The sequence below is a fragment of the Leptonychotes weddellii genome, chromosome 2 (assembly GCF_054177405.1).
Source record: "Leptonychotes weddellii isolate Sample4059 chromosome 2, ASM5417740v2, whole genome shotgun sequence".
NCBI lineage: Eukaryota > Metazoa > Chordata > Mammalia > Carnivora > Phocidae > Leptonychotes > Leptonychotes weddellii.
Window position 1 is genome coordinate 23,652,169 of NC_138370.1, and position 23,288 is coordinate 23,675,456.

Sequence of the window (23,288 nt, forward strand, 5' to 3'; positions counted from 1 at the left end):
TTTTTTTTTTAAAGATTTTATTTATTTATTTGAGACAGAGAGAATGAGAGAGAGAGAGCACATGAGAGGGGGGAGGGTCAGAGGGAGAAGCAGACTCCCTGCCGAGCAGGGAGCCCGATGCGGGACTCGATCCAGGGACTCCAGGATCATGACCTGAGCCGAAGGCAGTCGCTTAACCAACTGAGCCACCCAGGCGCCCCCACATGCTTATTTTTAAATGTCATTTAAATGTCATTTACTTTTATTCAAGTAAATAAATTGTCACAAAAGAAACAAACAAACAAACAAAAAAAAAACCCATAGCCTTTGAGGTTATCTCTTCTACTGGACAGAATTCAGTTGTATCTTTGCTAGACAGAAATTTGCAAGTTAACAAGTAACTTCACAGAGTCTCAACTTTTATCAGTAGTAAATAACAAGTTATATAAAGGTGTATTCTCTAATGAAGTAATCTTTGGGTAGGATTGTGCGTCTATAGGACATGGAAAGGACATACTGCCTTCTCTTTGTCTTTTAATTTTTGGATAATTTTTCTTGACACAAAGCAACGTGGGAACCTAGGTTTTCTGACTCTAAGTCCAGATTTCTTTCCATTCTACTTCCCTGCCTCTTCATAGTATAATTTTTAATACTAGAGTAGTTGGCTAACTTTTACAAAATTAGCTAGTCTTTGTTATTAGTTTTCCTTTTTGATACACTTTCCTTTGTTATACAGGGATGGTGATAGAGTTTTCTTTCTCAGAGAAATAGTGTGTAACTCAATGGATATTTGTAGAATTTGCATAAATACCCAAGATGAGAAATTAAAATTATAGCTTATCTACTCTTTTATGACATTTGTTACCAAATTTCAGAGTCATTGTAAACATTCTTGATTTTTGATTAAATAATCAGAATTTATAAAATGGTGTGTTTGATCAGATTAGCCTTTACATATTTTGAACAAAATACAGGTGAACCATTTTAAGTAGTAGGTGAAAATTTGTTCACATTAAACGAGATAATTGCCTAACAGTTAAGCATTGCATTACTTACTAACAATTTTTTCCTGGCCCTGAAGTGGTTATCTTTAGGTGTCATTTAACTCACCAGTGGTTTTTTTTTTTTTTAATGCTTTTTAAGAAGGTTGGGATGCTTTATTCAGTTTAACCCTCAAGCAATTAGGCAAATCAGTTACCATGGTAACAGTAGGTATTAATTTCCTTACCTTAGTTAAAGGTTTTTTTTAAGACTATTTATTTGAGAGAGAGAACGCATGTGAGGAAAGGGATAGAGGAGCCGAAGGAGAGAATATCAAGCAGACTCTGTCTAGTCGTGAGCCTGACTCAGGGCTCCATCCCAGGAACCGTGAGATCCTTACCTGAGCTGAAACCAACAGTCCGAGGTTTAACCGACTGAGCCACCCAGGCACCCCAGCATTAGTTGAAGGTTTTAGGAGCAAAGACATCTCTGAGCTAACCCACTGAAACCCAGCTTTCTATGAAACAGGAGTTAGTTTGTCCATTCTCTAGAAGATGATACCATTTCAAGTAGAAAAATGTACTCTTGAGATGAATTTCTACTCTGACAGCGCGAAGTAGAGTATGATTTAAAAGCTAGGTAATTAAAGAGCTATCCCTTCTTAGTTTAATATGGGATACGGTTGGTCTTAATTTTCCTGTATTTGTTCTAACTTAAATCTTGAATCTTATGGGTATATTTCTATTGCCATGAACTAAAAGGCACTAAACGTGCCTGCAGTAGACAGCTTTCCTACTATCTAATTGATGTCAAATAAAATCATTTAAGATGAATTTTTTTCAAAACCTAATTCCTAATTTTAGGAGATAATCTCTTAACATTTAATGGGCTAATATTACTAACCCTGTATAGTAAGCCTACTCATTTAGGTATCATGAAGTCTATTTTGCAAGTAATATATCAAAAAGGTTTTAGTAAGAAGTTGTATTCTTATTAGGTATTTTATCACTGTATTATGGTGATTAAAAAAATTGCTCTAGTTGTTAATGCCAGTAGCATTGGACATTTTCCAGTCTTAGACCATTTTGTCTATGTTCTGTAGCAGGAGTTGGCAAACTTGTGGTGGGTCACATTTGACTTGCTGCTTGTTTTTGTACTATGAGCTAAATGGTTTTTACATTTTTAAGTGGCTAAGAAAAAATCAGAAGAAAAATTTTATGAAATCTGTATAAATCTAGATTTCATTGTCTATAAAGTCTTATTGGAACATAGCCATGCTTATTTAAGTATTTATGATATTTGAGCCACAATGTCTGACTTGGTAGTTGCAACAGAGACAATCTGCCATGAGGCCTAGAATATTTACTGTTTGGCTCTTTATAGAAAAAGTTTGCTAACTCTTGTTCTAGAGTATTAAAAAATGTAGCCTTGGTTGTTCATTAAAAACAGACAGACAAACAACCTTCCCCTTTTCTGGGCATACTTTCCCCCCGATTGCTAAAAGTAATACATGTTCTTATAGAAAATTTGGAACATATAGAAAAGTATAAAGAAGAAAATAAAAAACCATCTTCAGTTGTGGGATAACCACTAATATTTTGTTCTACATTGCTCCAGACCTTTAAAAATATCAAATATGTGTATATGTGTATATGTATGCCTATATATATATATAGGTGTATATATATATGTGTGTGCATGTATACATATGTCCCTCTATGTAGAATATGTATATATATACATATGCAAGTACATACATATTTATTGGGTAAAATTAGAGTCTAACTTGCTTTTTCACTTGATAAATTATGTTTTTAATGGTTGCATAGTGCTCTGTTTTATGGATATGACATAATTTATTATTTAACTATTTTACCGTTGTTGGACATGTCTGTTTTCAACTCTTTATCATTATAAATATTGTATATTACATTGTATATCTTAAATACTATCATATATAACAAGAATGACTATCCTTGTATATAAATCTTTCTGAGGAATGCTGGTTTTTTGGGTGAGATTAATTTTTAAAAATGAAACTATGTGTAGGGGCGCCTGGGTGGCTCAGTTGGTTAAGCGACTGCCTTCGGCTCAGGTCATGATCCTGGAGTCCCTGGATCGAGTCCCGCATCGGGCTCCCTGCTCGGCAGGGAGTCTGCTTCTTCCTCTGACCCTCCCGACCCTCCCCCCTCTCATGTGCTCTCTCTCTCAAATAAATAAATAAAATCTTAAAAAAAAAAAAAAAGTTTAAAAAAAAATGAAACTATGTGTAAAACTAGAGAATTATTTTTTTTTTTTTAATTTTTTTATTTATTTGACAGAGAGACAGAGAGAGAAGGAACACAAGCAGAGGGAGAGGGAGAGGGAGAAGCAGGCTTCCCGCAGAGCAGGGAGCCCGATGTGGGGCTCGATCCCAGGACCCTGCGATCATGACCTGAGCCGAAGGCAGACGCCCAACGACTGAGCCACCCAGGCGCCCCGAAACTAGAGAATTATTTTGAGGGAAATGTTGGTAGTGCAGGAAAATACTTCCTTGGCCTGCCTTCATGAAAAAGATGGCTTTCATTTAGCCTCCGCTCTGGTTAAACATAATAATTTTCACACCAGACCATCAAACTAGCCCTTAAATAAGTTGACTGGTAAAGCATATAGTTGATACTGTAGTAGATGGATTGGAGGAACTGGGTCCATGTCCCACTCTGGCTTCATAGTTTATACTCACAATTCGGCAGCTTGGGAAAGTAGATTTCTTGTGTGCATGCTCCTAGCATTATTATTGAAGCCATAGAGAAAAGTGGAGTAATGCTCCAGTCTAGTGTGAGTTGACACAGTAGACTCAGAAATGGGGGTAAAAGGGGATGTGCTCCATTCCTAGGGTAATTCACTTGCTACAGCTCTAATTAAGTAGATGTTCCAGCCAAACACTCTGTCCTCTGTATGCTTCTGTAAAGGAAATGCCATTTGTTAGCACATTCCTAGTTTTTTGCCATCACTCACTCCATAGAGTTCCTACAAAAACGTACCCAAGTATTTCACTCAAAGAATGATTTGTAAATGTGTATTGACTTTAAAAATTACTATGGATATCCATACCAGCTGCTTGGTACCGATCTGTCTACAGCAGAAGTAGTAAATTGGAAGGCCCGCAGGCCAAATTTTGGCCTGTAGAGGGGTCTTGAATATTGCTCTTAAATGGAAGATTGCATGGTGCAATTTCTTCATCTTTGGAAAAACTGGGAGATCTGGTAACACTGGGTCCATACTGGCAAGAGTTAGCTGGAGCAAAGTTAGTGGCTTCCAATTTGTGCTGTAGCATAGTGATATGGGTTATAAGGTAAGATTTTGATGGCTGCGTATTTTTTATAGTTTTTAAACATATAAAAGCATTTTATGAAACATTTAAAGATTTATAATAGGTGAAATTATATTTGAACATTATTCTATATGGTGATCCTTTTGTAAACTACTTGAGTTAAGTAACTGTTCTAAAGAAACAATTCACAGCAGCCATACTCTCAGTTTCAAAGGGGAAAAACACTTTATTGATATTATAAAGTAAAAAACCTAGTGGAAATAGAAGAAAAGGGAAATCTATGCATAGATGAAGGCAATAGTAGGCAGTAAAGGAGAATAAGATAGAGTTACATCAGTGAGGGACGCCATGAATTCCGTTTGGAGGCATCTTTGAGCTCACCGAGTAGACACTGTGAGCAAAGCTCACCCTCCTGAGTTGAAAAAATTTATGGACAAGAAATTATCATTGAAATTAAATGGTGGCAGACATGTCCAAGGAATATTGCAGGGGATCGATCCGTTTGTGAATCTTGTGATAGATGAATGTGTGGAGATGGCACCTAGTGGGCAACAGAACAGTATTGGAATGGTGGTAATATGAGGAAATAGTATCATCATATTAGAAGCCTTGGAGCGAGTATAAACAATGGGTGTGTTCATCAGAAGAAATCAGTTGCTTCCACATGTCCCCTCCATAGTACCTGTTTTACTACAATATAAAAATCAGGTCGTGTGCATTTTCATATTGAACTTTTTTGTTAAATAAACTTTTATAATAGTAAAAAAAAAAAAAGAGTTACATCCGATTGGGTACTTACAACATCTAACCTCATTAACTGGGGAACCCTTTGGGGACAGCCAGACTGGGGTTCCAGCCAGGCCTGGGTGCAGCGTCTTCCCCTCAGGTGAGACTTCCAACTGACCATCCCCATAAGGGTGGTATTTATAGGGCAAATGACCATGTGTGAAGTTAAACATTTGTTTGCCTCTGTGTGGTTTGGAGCGAGCAGCATTTCTGTGTTATCATGTCTTTACATCTTCAAGGAGCCTGGGCCATATGTGCTTGCCTCTCCTCTTGGATTCTATTCTGGGGGGCCAGCCCAGGCTGGAGCCAGAGGGGATGCAAGGCAAAATTTATAGCTCTTGGTGTCTAGACCAGAAGGGCCAGTTCTGACCTGGAGGCTAGCTAATGTCCACTAGCCAGGCTCCCGAGATCACTCAGCAGCACGTCTCACACACGACATTCTTTAACCTGCCTGCCTCTGTGCAGGTCTGGGTGGTCTGTTACGCAGGACCAATCACAGAAACTTCCGTCCGTACAGTACAGTAACATGGATGGCTGTGCATGGTAAACATGGTCAGACAGGGTTGTTCTCTGGCTGTATTTTGTAGCACTTCCTCCTGACTTTCCTGTTAAATAATTTCCTAATTATTATTTTAATTTTGTATGTGTATATTATTTAATAATTGGGGAAGTTATATGTGTTTGTGTATATAAACTTCTTTCTTTCTTTCTTTTTTTTTAAGTAGGCTCCACACAGGGCTTACACTCACAACTCGGAGATCAAGACCTGAGCTGAGATTAAGAGTTGGATGCTTAACTGACTGAGCCACCCCGGTGCCCCAAAATTCTTTCATTTTTGTCTTAATTTTTGTAATTATTTTACTGCTAACAGAAAAGAGCATGATTGTTAGCTAATTCTTATCAGTATTTTCTAACAGAAAACAATGAATTTTGTTAATTTTCTTGCTTATTTAATTTTTAATTATTTATTTATTATGGCCTTTTTGATGTGACAATTTGTCAAACCCTGATTATGATAGAATTTCATAATATGTTTGTTTTTAGAATTTATACTAGTGTTATATCTAAAAATAATCAATAATTGAACATAATACAATTCCATTGATTTAATAAGGGAAATATAGACCTCTGTAACTTCAGAAGCTCATTTAAAAATATTTTTGATTATAAGTGTATTTTGCTTAAAAAATTTAAATTATTAAACTAACTGAAAATATTTCAGTACACTGTTTTTGTTTAGTCTTTTTCATTAAGGAAGTTTTTTGGGATAAGATTTGTTAAAAAAAACATAAGAATTTAGACAAACTAAAAAATTGACAAGAAACGTTTCCCAAGGAATGAAGGATTTATAGTATTTATTTATTTATTTATTTTAAAGATTTTATCCATTTATTTGAGACAGAGACAATGAGAGACAGAGAGCATGAGAGGGAGGAGGGTCAGAGGGAGAAGCAGACTCCCTGCCGAGCAGGGAGCCCGATGCGGGACTCGATCCCGGGACTCCAGGATCATGACTTGAGCCAAAGGCAGTCGCTTAACCAACTGAGCCACCCAGGCGCCCCGATTTATAGTATTTAAGGTACTTTATTTTTTAAGTATTTTATATTCAAATAAATTTAATTTCTGCAGGTATTTGCTTTCCCACTGTAATGCCTAATTTATTGATTAAAGCTGTAACGTCATCTGATTTGTGAGTTAAATGTAACACTAAATATTTCATCAATAATTAGTCTCTAAAGTAAAAAATTATCTCAGAATTATATGGTGTTTCCATAATTCTTTACAGGCTAAATCAAATGAAATAGGGGTGTCAAACAAAATACTCTGGTACCTTTTCATAAAACGGCTATTTTACTAAAAAAAGTTTGAATTTTTGAAATAATATTTGAGCACAAAATAACAAAATTCTTTTTTTTTTTTTTTTAAGATTTTATTTATTTATTTATTTAAGAGAGAGAGAGCATGAGCTCGGTGGGGAGGGGCAGAAGCAGAAGCAGACTCCCCACTGAGCAGGGAACCCTACTCAGGGCTCGATCCCAGAACCCTGGGACCATGACCTGAGCTGAAGGTAGACACTTAACTGAGCCACCCAGGCGCCCAGAGAACAAAATTCTTTTAAGAGGTTGTGATTATCAGATTGAGCTCAAGAGCTCAAGAAGTTACAGGATTGCACAATTAGTAAAGCCCAGATACTTTGCTAGTTTGCCAAATGTGCTCTTTTTTTCCTGCCTGTGTGGAGCACTGTGTTAGGGATCAGTAAGGCAAAAGAAATGGAAAAATTGCCATCCTCAATTATTCTGTTAGAAGATATGTTTAAGATTTGTCAAAGACATAGAAGACAGTACTAATTCAGAAGATTATTTAATGAAAAAGGTGTTCATTGCAGATATGAATCCATAAATGTTAGTAATGGGCCTCAGTTAGAAAGCTGTATAGAATCCTTGAGGAAGAATGCTTGAGAGGACATTATTTGCTTGGCAAAGAAGTTTTAAAGCTGAAGTATTCAAAGGGAATATCTTGAAACATACAAAATTTTATGAAAACAGTGAAAGTCTGGGACTGGTAATAACAGGAAGGTTTAGGCTGTACATTTAGTTCAATATAAAAAAAAAACCAACCCTGATATTCTAAGTAATAAGTTGTCTTATTCACAGAGAAGCTCCTATATATTAAACTTTGCCTGTAGTTCTGAGTTCCACATTAAATGAAGTCATAAAAATGGTGAACCTAATGAAGTCTAAGCTACTATAGTACCTTCTTTTCAGCTTTAGGTGAGTAAATGTGGCTAGCTATTTCAATAATTAAGTATATTGACAGTCTAAAAGAAGATTTATAAGCTAAAAGAAAATTTCAAATTATTCCATGTGAATGGTTTTTACTTTGCAAATTTGTTGAAGTATAGTTATCGGCTTCAATAAATAGTATTCTTAACTGACATTTTGAGTACCTGAATTAACTTAAAAGTGCAATGATTATGTGGAAAATATATTAACATGTACTGACAAAGTTTGTGGATTCAGAGTGATAATTCAGCTTTGGGAGAGTGAAGTTAAAATAGTTTTAAAAGTGACATTTAATTGGTATCATTTGAGTTCTAAGGATGAATTAATAATACTTGTAGAGCAAATTCAGCGTATGCCTGTGACAGAGCTTTAGCATACTATATTGAAATACTTGATATAAAAAATTCATTTATATTCAAAACTTGTTTATATCATCAGAAGGAATTAACATAGTTTTCAGTAGAAGAAAAGGAGAGGCTGTTAGGTTTAAAGAACTTTAGCATTCTTGAAGTACAATTTAAAGAGGTCGAGTTGTTGGAATGCTGGTTAATAGTGAAAAAGGAGTTTTCAGCCTTTTAGAGCAGAGCCTCTTGCCATTTGCTACCACTTGTGCTAATAAAGCTTCTCTGTGATGGTTGCTATATGGAATATTAAGAAAATGTTAAAAGGTTTTAATCAGGAGTTGTATGTAGCCATTTTAAACAAAAAGCCTAGGGGCGCCTGGGTGGCTCAGTCATTAAGCGTCAGCCTTTGGCTCAGGTCATGATCCCAGGGTCCTGGGATCGAGTCCCACATCGGGTTCCCTGCTCGGCAAGAAGCCTGCTTCTCCCTCTCCCATTCCCCCTGCTTGTGTTCCTGCTCTCGCTATCTCTCTCTCTGTCAAATAAATAAATAAAATCTTAAAAAAAAAAAACACAGAAAGCCTAATATGCAAAAGTTATGTTCATCTAAACAGCTTAGTTTCTTGTATAAAAAATTTAATTTTACAATGAAGGTATAATGCAATTTTTACAAAATGTCATATACACACTCCCAGATCACCTTCCTAGTATGCTATAAAAATATTTTCATTTTCTGAATGTGCCGTCAAGTTGAAAATGTTGTAGACTCCTGGAATAGACCTTTGTTTGTAAATGAAGTGGGCATCGAGAACAATCATGTATTTGAGAAAAATCAACAGCTATCAAGCTTGCTTAGCTGAATAGTTGACCCTTGATAAAAAATAATTTCTAGGGGCACCTGGGTGGCTCAGTCAGTTAAGCGTCTGCCTTTGGCTCAGGTCATGATCTCCGGTCCTGGGATTGAGACCCATGTCGGGCTCCTTGCTCAGCGGGGAGCCTGCTTCTCCCTCTTCCTCTGCTACTTCCCCTGCTTGCACTGTCTCTCTCTGTCAAATAAATAAAATCTTTAAAAAAATAATTTCTAAACAAAAAAACCTAAAAGTCTTTATAAGTATTATCAGTGGATTCAGCAGGAAATGTGTTAATAAAAGAACCGAAGAGGATGGATGGAGGGAGGTGGGTGGAGGATGGGCTAATGGGTGATAGGTATTAAGGAGGGCACTTGTTATGATGAGCTCTGGGTGTTATATATAAGTGATGAATCACTAAATTCTACCCCTGAAACCAATATTACACTATATGTTAACTATCTAGAATTTAAATAAAAATTTGAAAAAGAAAAAAAAATAATTGAAAGTGGTTGAAAAGGAAAATTGCAGGGTAAGAAAATTGCATGTATAATTCCCTCAATAAAATACTCAGTGGAATTACTGTGGTAGAACAAATATGGCTGAAAACAAAATAGATATTTGTTGAATGAACTGAACAGCTGGTCCTAGGATGCCTACTTGATCTTTCCTGTCTTAGAGTGCTTCTAGAGGAGTTGTACTGATGAGCTCAGTGTTCTGGTGGTCTAGGTCTTGAGATTACAATTTGGGAGACCTGTGAATAGAGAAATTGCCTCCTAATACTTCAGTGGAAGACTTAGAATCTTTGTCCTGTTCGCAGCTTCCCGAGGGACTCTAAGAGCAGATGACTGCTGATGGTAAACAGTTTTACAGGCAAAGGAAAGTAACAGTCCAACTAAGGAAGCCAGCATCAGTGGAAAGAAGACTGAAGAACACCCAGAATAGGAGACTTTTATTGAAACAGATATTTGAACTAGATTATAACTTTTATAAAAGAAAGAAATAATAGGGACTAAACTAGAGCAATAAAGAAACTTTCTGGAACTAACAATCAAGATCTTAACATTATAAAAATTCAGTAGACAAACTGAAAAGGACTATCACCATTGGGAGTGAAATTAGCATCTTGGAAGTCAAGTGTAAAAAGTATCTTAAAATACAAAGAACAAAATTAAAGAGATGGTAGTCAGGAAGGAAAAAATAAGAGTCTAGGAGAAGAAATCCAGGCAGGAAGAAATTCACCAGCATGTGAATAAATGTTGTAGAAGGAAAAAAGGGAAGAGATAGTGGCGGTTAATAACTAAATAATAACCAAACTAGAAATAGGGGTATATTAGTTTGCTGCAGGTGCCATAGTTAAGTGCTGCAAACTCCATGATTAACAGAAATTTATTGTCTCATAGTTTTGGAGGCCAGAAGTCCTAAATCAAGTTGTTGGTGAGTTGTTTCCTTTGGAGGGTGGTGGGGGAGGGATCTGTTCGAGACCTTCTCTTTGTGGCTTGTAGATGGATGGCTCTTTCTCCATGTGTTTATTCACATCATCTTCTCTCAGTGCATGTCTGTCCCCTTTTTGTAAGGACACCACTCAGTTTGGATTAGAGACCACTGTAATAACCTTGTTTAAATTTGATTATCTCTGTAATGACTTTTTCCAAATAAAGAGCCACATGCTGAAGTACTGAGGTTAGAACTCCCAACACTTTTTTTTTTTGAGGAGGGATACAATTCAACCCATATTGAGGGGAAATTTTTCTGATCTTAAGAAAAAGAATTCCAAGGACTCACTGATCCCAAGGCGAATAGAGTTTATGCTTAGGCTCCTTAAAATACAAAAATCCTTGAAAGTCTTCCAAGCTTCCAGATGGGAAATAGATGACTTACAATAGAAAAAGCATCAGAGAAATAATGGATTTCTTACTTGCAGCATCAAAAGGTAGAAGACAGTAAGAATATCTACAGACTGCTGAGGGACTGTTATGCTCAGCCAACACATCATTCTATCTGTTTGAAGAAATACATTTTCACATATACAGGGAATCAGAGTTTATTACCTTCGTATTCTACCTGATGAAAATAATTTAAAGAGTTCTCTAAACAATCGAGTCAGAACAAAAATTCAAGAGGGGTAAGACAAAGGGAAGAGGAAACCATAGTAAACAATATATTTACATATAACAGATGATGAAATTTATAATAAAAATGTTTAAAAAGTAGTAAGGATTGTTGAAAAAGAAGAGCAATACTAAGAAAACTAACAGGCTGTAACCAAAACCACATCAACAAAGAGCAGTCATTAGAAGGGTGTGGAAGTAAAAACAGGACAGTGCAAGTATAGGGTCATGGTGGGGAAGGGATATTGTTACAGTATTTTCCTGAGATAGTATGGAAATAGTAGGATGGAAAAAAATTGACGTTTTGTCATTGATAATGGAAAAAGAGTATGAATGGTATGAAATTTGAAAAAAGTAAGAACTGAAGAAAGTAAGATAAATACTAATCAAAGTAAGATGAAAGAGAAAACCCATGTTCTTACACTAAATGCAAATGAGATGAATTACCCTATTGAAAGACATGTTCAATGGGACTATTCAAAACAAAAAAATAGAAAAATAAAAAAATAATAAAAATCCCAGGTGTATATTGTTTAGGGGCAGCCTTTAAAAAAGTCACCAAGATTGAAAAGTAGCAGATAATGGTAAATAGACAGGCAGGATGATTCCAGGAAAGTCCAAACCGAAGCAAATCAAAGTATATTACAGATCTTATTTGACTTAGAACTTCCCGGATAGACCACCGGAAGCTGAAAATGTATTTCATACATCTAACCTCCCGAACATCATAGCTTAGCCTAGCTGACCATAAACGTGCTCAGAACACTTAGATTAGTCTACAGTTGGCTAAAATCATCTGACAGAAAGACTATTTTATAATAAAGTATTGCATATCTCATGCAATTTATTGAATATTATACTGAAAGTGAAAACCAGAATGGTTGCATGGTTACAGGATGGTTGTCAGCGTATTGGTTGTTTATTCTTGTGACTGTGTGGCTGACCTGGAGCTGCCCATGTCACCACAGAAGGTCGTACACACATGACTAGCACAAGAAAAGATCCGAGTTCAAAATCTCAAGTATGGTTTCTAGTGAATGTGTATTGCTTTTGCACTATTGTAATGTTGAAAAATCCCAAGTCAAACCATTGTTAGTCAGGGACCATCTGTATTTATTTCAAAGAGGAATTTAAGATCTTTTAATGGTACAAGATGAAGTGTTATGAGATGATAAAAGACTTGATTTTAGAAAAAGACTTGTCAAAGGTGTTTATACTCAACAACATAACAGCTAAATATATAAATAAAAAATTCTATTATTCAATGACTCAGATCCCTTCCGAGAATAACCTTTATCTGATCAACGATTAAAATCCTCAGGTATCTTGAAGAATTTCCTTGTTGCAAATTACTCTGCAACCTTAATTTGCTGTGTGCTTTTATCTGTCCTGAGATCTAAGTAAATTTGACAAAGATGTTAGGTCTGTAAACAAGTTTACTTTTAAATTCTTTGCCTAGAAGCATCTAGACAGAATTTTGTGTGTAAAAAGAAATTTTACATCTGAAAACTAGCCATTTCAAATTAAAATTATTTTAGTGTTATAGGTGGCTTCAGGGAAGAGTTACTGAAGTTTATTTCTGTTTTGGCAGTGTGAGTGAATTACTTACAAAATTCCAAGATTTTATAGTTATTTTTATAGAGTTGTCTATTATTTGCAGAAACCACAATTTTCTGGCAGTTTTGCAAATTATCTACTCTGTGTATAGCAAAAACTTGTTTTCCGACTTCATAAAAATAATATTTTAAGATTAAGAACAAAATATATATAAAAGTACACTTTGGGGTCAATTTTTAACTCTTGTTTTTTTTTTTTTTTTTTTTAATTTTTAACTCTTGTTAAGAGTTTTGAATTTGTGACACATATAAATGTATTAGTAACTACTAACATTTGTAAAACGTTTTATAAAAACATGTTTTACATATTTTATCTTATTAATATAATATAAATGTAACACCCAAACTTGAGTTGTCCATTCTGATTCAGTGAATCATAGATCTTACCCAAAGCCAAACTTTGTTAATGATTCAAAGAATACAAGCAAGCACCAAGTGCAGATGGCATATTCTTTTTTTGGAGGATCCCCAGACTGTCAGACACAGATTCCAAAAATGTCCTTTTCTTTTGCAATAGGACACATTATGGTTTTGGATTAACAGAATAGTTTTGAGCAATGTGTGCAAAAAAAAAAATTAATAAATTGCACAAAGGAAGTTGTGTTGGTTTTGGAACTTCTCTGTTTTATATTCTCTTAGTTACACAGCTTACTTGACTACCCCCCATTTTTCAGCCATAAATTAATAAATGCATAATTCCAGGCTCATTTGTGATGAGCAGTCAAGATAATTGAGCTATATCTTGCGAACAGCATTTTCTAGATAGGTACTCTCGTATTTTTCTTTTTTTTTTTGAGATTTTATTTATTTATTTGACAGAGAGACAGCGAGAGCCGGAACACAGGCAGGAGGTATAGGAGAGGGAGAAGCAACTACCCGCTGAGCAGGGAGCCTGGGGCTGGTTCCCAGGACCCTGGGATCGTGACCTGAGCCAAAGGCTGACGCTTAATGACTGATCCCCCCAGGCGCCCCTCTTTGGTATTTTTCTGCTAGTAAGTATCATTGATAGGTTTACAAGGCTACCTTCTGGTTTGAGGTCATTAGTGTATTACTGGGATCCAGGGCTGAGGTCTTTCATTTCCCCTCCCCCAGTAGGTTGAGTGGATTACCAACCTGTTCTTAACCCTTTCCTTCCCAATGCGTAAGAGTGGTGGAGTTGGTTCTATATAGAAAATTTTGCTACAGTAATCTTTTAAAAGTTTCCTTTATAAATTATCAGTGTTCTCAGTTTTGGGGGTTCATGCTTGAGAAAATGAGCAATTAAAATGGATACCTGCTGATACTGTGTAATTTCTTCAGGGTTTATATTGCTAAGTATCCAATAGGGATAACAGGTTATCCCTAAATCATAAATAGTTGCTGTGATTATTTCATATTAACATATTTCATCATAAGAATCTTCAGGTATATATTTAAAACTGCTGCCCCTTTACTAGAAATTTGAGATAATAGGAACTAAGGTTGGAGTTGGAAAGATTTATTAAGAACTTAAAGCTACTTCAATGTAGTATGTTAGGTCACACCAGAGTATGGATCCATTTGCCATTAACAAAAAGAGTTTGTCATGGTTCTCCTATTGATTGTGTTTTCTATAACCATTCTTTACAGGTGGTTTACATTGAGAAGAGCCCTCACAGCTAGTAACAGATTTTTAAAAATATCCTCTGTGAAACTCTTATTCTTAGGGAAATTTGTTCACTTACTAGGCCAAGAGCTTAATAAAAAAAACTCTTAATATAAGAAAGCTGTTCTGTCTAAAAATTCATTTTTCAAGTAGACTTGTGGGCAAGTCCAACAGTTTGCGGAGTTTACTTAGATCTTAGGACAGATGATAAGAAAATTAAAGATGTCAAAATCTGTAAGAATTTACACACCCAAGGATTGTCGTTAGTGATGAGATAAAGATTATTCTTTGAAAGGATCAACGTCATAGAATAATAGGATTTTGAAACTACTAGAACCTTAGAACTCAATTAAATTGGCTCACTTATTTTAAAAAGAAGAAATACTACTAAATATATAATTATTAGATCCAGCGTATTATATGTTTCCTTTTGTTTTGCAAGTCCAGCTCTTAAAATCTACATGTGGGCCAAATGCCATAACTTTAAATGTGCATGTTTGGTTCTTCAGTCATATCCACAGGCCTCTCTCTGAGTTTTCTTTCAAAGATTGCACTATATTTATTCACAGAGTAATTGTTTTTTGAATTTTGCAACTAGAGCCTACTAAGATGAATGAAAAAAAGTTGGAAACAACTCCACAGCAGCGGAAACTTCCTGAATGGATGTCTGTGCAGAATGAGACCTGTCCTGCAGTAGAAGGAAAGGTATGTGGTTCACCAATTATTCTTTCAGATGGGAAATTTAGTGTAAATTTGACTGTAAAATCAGTCAGTCCTCACTTGTAAACTGCAGGTCACCATTTAAGTTAGTTGCTGTTGGGTGATTGAACCACAACCTAGTCATTTATTGGGTGAATGGGATTAAATTTTAATGGAGTTTACAAAATGGGGATTCTAACTCTGTATTTTACCTTTTTATCTAGTTTGTATGGTTGACCTTACTAGTTTGTTCTAATTTAGATAATTTAGACAGTATTTATTTTGGTGAATTTTTGTGCATAAGCAAGTTTAAGTTTTCTTAGATTCAAGATCCACCAGCCACTCTTCAGAAACTTAAAGGCAACATTATTACATCTAGAATACTAATATAATTACAGAAAAAAATTAACAAAATAAGTGCTCTTATGAAAATAGGATTAGAAGTTTGCAAATAAGCTTTTTAGAAAAATAATTTTTGGATGGCTTTATTTTTGCTATGTTGTCCTTATGACTTCGTTAGTCTATAGAACATTAGTTGATAAAACTTAGAACTATAATTTGAGTGCTTCACTGAACTTTAATTTTTCCATGAACATCTCTTATTTAACTTTATTTGTGCCTTTCTGTAATCTTATTTAACTCAAGGCATCTATTCAGAAGAGTGTTTTCGAAGATGACCTCCCTTTCTTAGAATTCACTGGATCCATTGTTTATAGTTTTGAAGCTAGTGATTGTTCTTTTCTGTCGGAAGATATTAGGTAAGAGATTTGAATTTTCTAGTTTCATTTGAATTTGGACCCTTAGAAGATAACTATTATAACAGTATTTGTAAGTATACTGAATTTTATAGTTAAGGTGTGTTCCATAGATAATCATTTCTACATGTAGAATATCATTTGACAAGTTCTAATTTTATGTTAAAAAAATCTTAAAATCACTGGATTAAATGTGTAATGTACCTGTTTGTTCATTCATAATCCTTTCTATTACCTAATTTTTTGTTACTTTCAGTATTTAAATACTTAAATAAGCACATTGTTTATTTCACCAATGTAGGACCAAAAAATGCAAGAATTATTCAACCTCCAAGTGCCCCTTTTATATTTCATTAAAAATAACAACGTAGTAGTGAATAATGGTTGTGATCAGCTCTGTTGCCTTTAGCAAATGATTCCTAAGAACATTAGAAATGACTGTTAGTATTTTTTAAAATTGCCTTGTAAATTAGGACTATGCAATAATGCAATCCAAGGCTCTTAAAGCATTTTACAAGGAGAGAAGTAGGGAATTCATTCAGATCTTCTTTGAAGTTGTATACCTGTCTTTTTTTTTTTTTTTTAAACTGTTGTACATTGCAATGGTTAAAAGATACAGAGGTAAGTTAATCTATTTATTAATGATCTTCTGGTGGTAGATGAATTCTAGAAATAGTATTCAGGTGTCCTCACTCCTACTTTGGTTAACTGCCCACTTTTGGGTCTCATTATATAGAACAAAATTTGTCTCATAGAGAAGGTAAAATCGGTCATTTATGATTATATATTAACTCCACCATCTTACCTTTGTCAGTGCTCTAGCATGTCATATCTAAAGGCAATAAGCTTAAAGTGATTTGAGGAATGTAGTTCCGATGAATTCTGTGTACATTATGATAGGCAGACTTTTTTTTCTTACCCCCACTGATTACCTTAAAGATTTTTACTATCACAGGTTTTCAACAATTTGATTATGATATGCCTTTGTGTAGTGTGGTTTGTCTTCATCCTGCTTGGGGTTCATTGAGCTGTTTGGGTCTGTGGGTTTCTAGTCTCATCAGATTTAAAATATTTCTTTAGATTTTTTTTTTTCCCCTTATCCTGTTACTCTTTTCTCCTTCTGGTAGTCTCTATACACACAGGTTGGATTGCTTAATACTGTGTCATTGGTCATGGGGTTCTCTTCCCTTTCAGTCTTTTATTGTTTTTCTTTAATTCTTTTTCTCTCTGTGTTTTGGTTTGAATCGTTTCTTTTGCTATGTTTGCAAGTTCACTTTTTTGTAGTGTCCATCATCCCGTCCTGTGAATTTTTAATTTTATTGTATTTTTCGTCTCCAGAAGTTCCATTTGTTTCTTTTTAGAAAATATCTTCCATTTTGGCTCTCAGATTCATGTTTTCTTTTAAATATTTGAACATATTCAGCATATTTATAATGGTTGTTTTAGTGTGCTTGTCTGTTAATTCCATTATTTTAGTTATTTTTTCTATGAAATGATTTTTATCCTGTTTAGGGGTCACATTTTCCTGTTTTTTCCTACTGCCAGTGGTTTTGATTGGACATTGTGATTTTACCTTGTTGAGTGTTGGATTTGCTTCTTTTTCTTCAAAGAAAAGAGCTTTGCTCTGTCAGGCAGTTAAGTTACCTGAAGATCAGCTTTTACCTTTTGAGCCTTTATTTTTAAGCTTTATTAGGGTAGGTCGATAGGAGTCTTTACTCTGGGAATAATTTAGCCCTATAATAAGGTGTGACCCTTATGGAGTCTTTGCTGACTGCCCCAGGCGATCAACAAGACTCTCTAAGGTGACTTTTCAGAGCTTTAATGCCTCTTTCCTGCATGTAAGCCCTAGGAATTGTTCATCTGATGATTCCCTGGTTGTTCTTTGTGCATACTCTTTCTTGCCTAGCTCCCTCCTCTCCAGAAACTACTTCCAGCTCCTTCAGCGTGTCTGGCTCTGCACCCTGTCTCCCTAACTCAGTGCTCTGCTTTGACTTCTCCCTGTTCTGGTGTCTGGAAAGTCCAGATAGAAAGCGGGGGCAGCAGTAGGGCTCCCGCATGGTTTCCTTTCCCTCAGAGAGCATAGTCCTGTATTGCCTATTGTTTAGTGTCTGAAAACTGTTGTTGTTTACCTATTTTGTCCAATTTTCTGTTTGTCCAATTTTCTGTTTGTTCATAGAGGAAAGGTATGTCGATCACTGTTACTCCATCTTGGCCCAACACAGAAGTTGAGATTCTTTTGTGATACACATTTTTAATTTTTAAAAATTATAAAATACGCAAATATAAACAAAAATAGAAAATAATATAACAAAACCCTAGCTTTAGCAAATCTTAATATCCATTTTCTTTAAATCTTTAATAAGAAATGTTACGATAAAATACAGCTGAAACCCCAGGTATGTCCTTTCTGATTCTCCCCTCTGCAGCCCTCTGAGATACCTTCTATCATGAGTTCAGTGTGTAACATTCCCTCACATGTTTTCTATTATATCTATATTTTTATATCCCCAAATATCATATGCTGTTATGAGAGTCAAAAACACAACATTTTATGTTTTTTGAGAATTTTTCTTCTGGGTATATGTAGCTTTATTTTAATTTATATATAATATTTAATTGTTTCTGTATGCCACAATTTGTCCATTCTTTTGTTGATGGAAATACAGTTTGTTTCCATTTTGCCAGTAAGAGCAGTATTACAATGAACATTCTTTTTTTAAAGCAAATTTTTATTTTTTAAAGATTTATTTACTTTAGAGAGAAAGCGAGAGAGAGAGCGAGAGCGCGCACACGTGTGAGTGTGAGTGGGGGGAGAGGCAGAGGGAGAGGAGAGAGGAACCTCAAGTGGACTCCCCGTGAGCGCGGAGCCTGATGCAGGGCCAGTCCCAGACCCTGAGATCATGACCTCAGCTGGAATCAAGAATTGGATGCCTAACCGACTGGGCCACCCAGGTGCTCCTGCAGTGAACATTCTTAAACATCTGTCTGCTTGTTTGCATCTGAGAGTTTGATATATTTATGAGAAAAAACTTGCAGGTCATAGGGTTTATACATCTTCAGCTAAATATTGTCAAAGCCTTTTCTAAAAGGATTTTACCAATTTACATTCACCAGTGTTTGAGCAGTTCCACAGGTAGATATCTTTCTCAGCACTTGATACTGTGAGACTTTAATTGTTGCCACTCATATATATATGAAATTATATCGATTAATTTGCATCCGATTTCAAGTGAGATTTCATGTCTTCACATATTTATTTGGATTTATTGGCTATTTGGATTTTCTTATGGAAATTGCCTGTTTATATTTTTCCTCCCCCTCCTCCTCCTTCTTCTTCTTACTGGATTATCTGTCTTTTTCTTACCAACTTTTCAAGGAATTTTTAATATTTTCTGGCTATTTATTATCAGGTATTTGTATCATAGATATCTTCTACCATATATGGCTTGTCTTTTAATTTTTGGAATGCAGAAGTTATATAGAAGTTAAAATTTTAATGTAATTAATTTGCACTGTTTTTCCCCTGTAGCACCAGTCTATCTACTGGAGGTGTGGTAGGATTTGACATGGAATGGCCACCAATATACAATAAAGGGAAACTGAGCAGAGTTGCACTGATTCAGTTATGTGTGTCAGAGAGCAAATGTTACTTGTTTCATATTTCTTCTATGTCAGGTTGGTATCTCTTTTCTTTGTTTAATTTTTATATGGTTGATAGTTGTATTATGTCAACTTTATCCCTATAAAATTAAGCTTTTGAATTAGCTGGTGCTTCTCTCATCACCTTACATTTATTGAAGTATTCATGTTCCATCTGATTCATTCATATCCCTGTTTTATTTATTTTTACAACATCTCCATCAGGTATTGATATTATTCCTGGTTTAGACAGTATAGAACTGAAGTTTTGAGGGGCTAAATGATCAGGAATATACTGTTAATGTTAGCAGAGGAAGTTTTCAAACCAGTTGTTTTTCTTGTCATTTATCAGTCAGGACTTTGCTTTAGGTAAGAAAAGAAATGCTCAAGGTGGCAGTACCTGGGTGGCTCAGTCAGTTAAGTGGCTGCCTTTGGCTCAGGTCATGATCCCTGGGTCCTGGGATTGAGCCCCACATTGGGCTCTCTGCTTCTCCCTCTCCCTCTGTGCTCTCTCTCTCAAATAAGTAAATAAAATCTTTTAAAAAAATACTCAAGGTGAATGTGTTTCTGAATTTAAGCTTAACATAAACAAATTTAAATATAAACATAGAATGTGTAAGAAGTAGAAAATAAATCAATAATACTTGATAGAACCTATGGAAATAATAATAAAATGTTACAGTTTTTCCTCAGGGATTAAAAATGTTGCTTGAAAATGAAGCAATTAAAAAAGCAGGTGTAGGAATCAAAGGAGATCAGCAGAAACTTCTGCGTGACTTTGATATCGATTTGAAGAATTTTGTGGAGCTGACAGATGTTGCCAATGAAAAGGTAGGCATAAGGTGTGCACTTGTTGTGATGAGCCCCTGGTGTTGTGTGGAAGTGTTGAATCACCATGTTGGGACACCTGAAAATAATATTTCACTGTATGTTAACTAACTGGAATTTAAATAAAAACTTAAAAAAAGGTAGATGTAGTACATATATTATTTTCATAAACAAGATTGTGTTTCACAGAATGTCCCATCTATCTGAATGTTAGATATTTTGAAAAAAATACTTTAAGCTGTATGTTATTGTAACAATAAAGAAGTCCCAAATGAGTATTCCATAATGAAAACCTTCAGTTCTAATCCATTGCCTTAGAGAAATTTCTTTAAGCTAGCACCCCCCTTTAGTACTATTTCACTTTATTTCATATATTTGTATATTTAAATATTGTATTTTAAGTTTTTCCCTTTGATCCATTTATACCAATAACAGTTTTTTTTTTTTTTAAGGGAAAGCATAATGTAGCTCTTGTGGTATGATGGGCTTAGTGGAGGTTTGGCCATCAATTCCGTCACCCTTATTTCACATATTTTATTAATGTAGTCATTAAGTTAAATTCACATGTTTAGCCAGATAGTCACTGGGCTGGATAGAAAGCGTACCAACCTATCCAGCTTTTTTCCATGAATAATACTTTTACAGTCCAAGAATTTTAATACCTACATTGGGGAAATTCCAGAGTTCAGTTCTTATAATGTGGACTGAAAATGAGGTTTCTAGTGATGGGAAATTTATTAAGGACTATCTCTGCCATATATTTTGGTGATAACATTTCCAACTTTATTTGCGGCATGGGCATTTGATGGTATTTAGGAATATCTGAAAATAGAATTTTTTGCAGTATTGATTTTTCATTACTTCTAGCTGAAGTGTACAGAGATCTGGAGCCTCACTGGTTTGGTTAAACACCTCTTTGGCAAACAGCTTCTGAAAGACAGATCTATCCGCTGTAGCAATTGGAGTGATTTTCCTCTCACTGAGGATCAGAAACTATATGCAGCCACTGATGCGTATGTATGTACCAAAGATCTTTAAATTATGATGTGTTTTTTATACTTTATAATAAATTACTTTAGAAGAATTTTGTTGTAATGGTTGTACAAACTCAACTAAAATATTTTAAATCAGGTTGGCATTAAAAATGCTTAAGAAGACATTCAGTGAAACTGATAATTCTCAATACTAATTAGCAAGTACCAATCAAAGTGCTAGTATTTTTAATTGTCATGAAGCCAAAATAATGTCCAATTTATGTGTAATAAATGTAATCTCTCTGAAAACATGGAAAGCTAATAAACACAGGCTGAGTAAATGCAAATGGTACTGATGATGTATTTGATTTATAAACAACTTCAGATAAAAATAATTATAGTTTCTATATTGAAACTGGCATTATTTCTTACAGTTACATTTAAAATGTGCTAAAAATTTAGGAAAATTACCTCCAAATTTAGCTTTCCACTGCTGTTAGTCAGTTGTATTTTCATATTTACATATTCATACATACTGAAATTTGGGCTTATCTTAATGTATTATTTGTTTTTTGTTTTTGTTTTTTGCAGAAAATATATTTTATGTCCCTGTGGATTTCTTTTTCCCTAATTTATACTTTCATTTGTAGATGAATATCTTGTTGTTTCCCTTTTTGCATCTGTTTTTAGGCCTGGAAACTCCTTTTTTTAAAAACAGAAAAAAATTCAATCTTGTCAGGAAATAGGGTGATAATTTTCCTTTACATACTGTTAAAAAAAAATCGTAGAACTTGTTGAGAACTCGTGCAAGTTCTGTAGCATTTTTATTCATGAAAAATCAGTGTGACTTGGTTGTTCCTGTTAACAGTGCCTGGAAGGAGGGCTGTTCATACGCCGACATTCACAGCTGATTTAATGAGATACGGGGGAGTGGATATGTGTCGCCAAAACAGATTTCTCTTACTTGATTGTATTTTGTTGGAGTCCCACTTATAAGTTACTTGATTTGGATAACTCCTTAAATATCGAATATTAAAAGATAAAAATTTAAAACTTTTAAGGCGCAAGCAGCTTACTTTCTCCGTTCTCGAAATTGGTGTGGTGATTTAATGAAGACATAGATCTTTGTGTAACACAGTAAGTTGAATGCAGCTTTTTGGGTGCTTTGGGAGTCACTCTTCTGGATTTTTCTAAAGATGGGACATATAGCTTTATTTTGGTTATCTTTAGCATACTCTTCACCTTTCTGCTTTTTCTCTTAATAGGCCGGTCTCATCATTTATCAAAAATTAGAGATTTTAGGTGGTGCTGTGCAAAGGTTTGCTATAAATAAAAAAGGTATGTGGTGCTCTAAAAATAAAAGATAAAATTTGAATTTGCTCTTTTGTGAGGTTTATCTTCAAAAAGTGAATATTTACACATGTGCAAACTGTTTAGTGTTACAACTTCTTGAGTGTCTGAACCGTGTTGACAATAGGGTGTGAGATCTCTCTGGTCAAAGATTAGAGTTTCAGGCACATTACTTGTGGCAGAGGAGGACTTACTACTGCTTTGTCACATTGCTATTCCTTAGGCTTCTTTAGGTGGGGCTTTGTGGCTTTGATAACATCAGTGACACAACCAATTATCTCCCAGGCTGGAGATTATTACATCCTTGCTATAAATAGTTAAAGTGTACTAGTTACTTTATAGTGTCCTGGTTTAAATTTCTAAATTTTTTCTAGGGTAAGATAACTGCCGTTTTTCTCCAAAAAGTATGGCCACTTTGTTCAACTTCAGTGCTTTTCTCAGATACCTCAATAGGTCAGCGATAGCAGACCTGCATAGTAGAGTGGAAGAGCATGGGCTTTCATGTCACAGAAATCAAAGGGGAATCCCTGCCATGTGACTTGAGGTTTACATGTTTCCCCATGTTTGGAATGTAGCTGATAGCCACATACCTATTGCATAGTTGTGAGCACTAAGAGGAACAGAATATTATAAGCACCTGTATTGATCTACGGAGTTGTTA

At 35.0% G+C, this 23,288-nt stretch overlaps 1 protein-coding gene and 1 pseudogene across 1 annotated transcript in view; both read left to right on the forward strand.

Annotated features, from left to right (window-relative positions):
* LOC102739174 (WRN RecQ like helicase) overlaps positions 1-23,288 on the forward strand; it is a 133,192-nt gene that overhangs the window by 17,707 nt on the left and 92,197 nt on the right. The window contains exons 2-8 of the mRNA XM_081812890.1: positions 13,578-13,750; positions 14,981-15,087; positions 15,727-15,839; positions 19,366-19,511; positions 20,158-20,306; positions 21,171-21,320; positions 22,543-22,615. Of these exons, the coding sequence (XP_081669016.1) occupies positions 14,992-15,087; positions 15,727-15,839; positions 19,366-19,511; positions 20,158-20,306; positions 21,171-21,320; positions 22,543-22,615 (727 nt within the window). The 5' untranslated portion in view covers positions 13,578-13,750; positions 14,981-14,991. The remainder of the gene's footprint in view (positions 1-13,577; positions 13,751-14,980; positions 15,088-15,726; positions 15,840-19,365; positions 19,512-20,157; positions 20,307-21,170; positions 21,321-22,542; positions 22,616-23,288) is intronic.
* LOC115940360 (small nuclear ribonucleoprotein G pseudogene) lies at positions 3,418-5,047 on the forward strand (annotated as a pseudogene).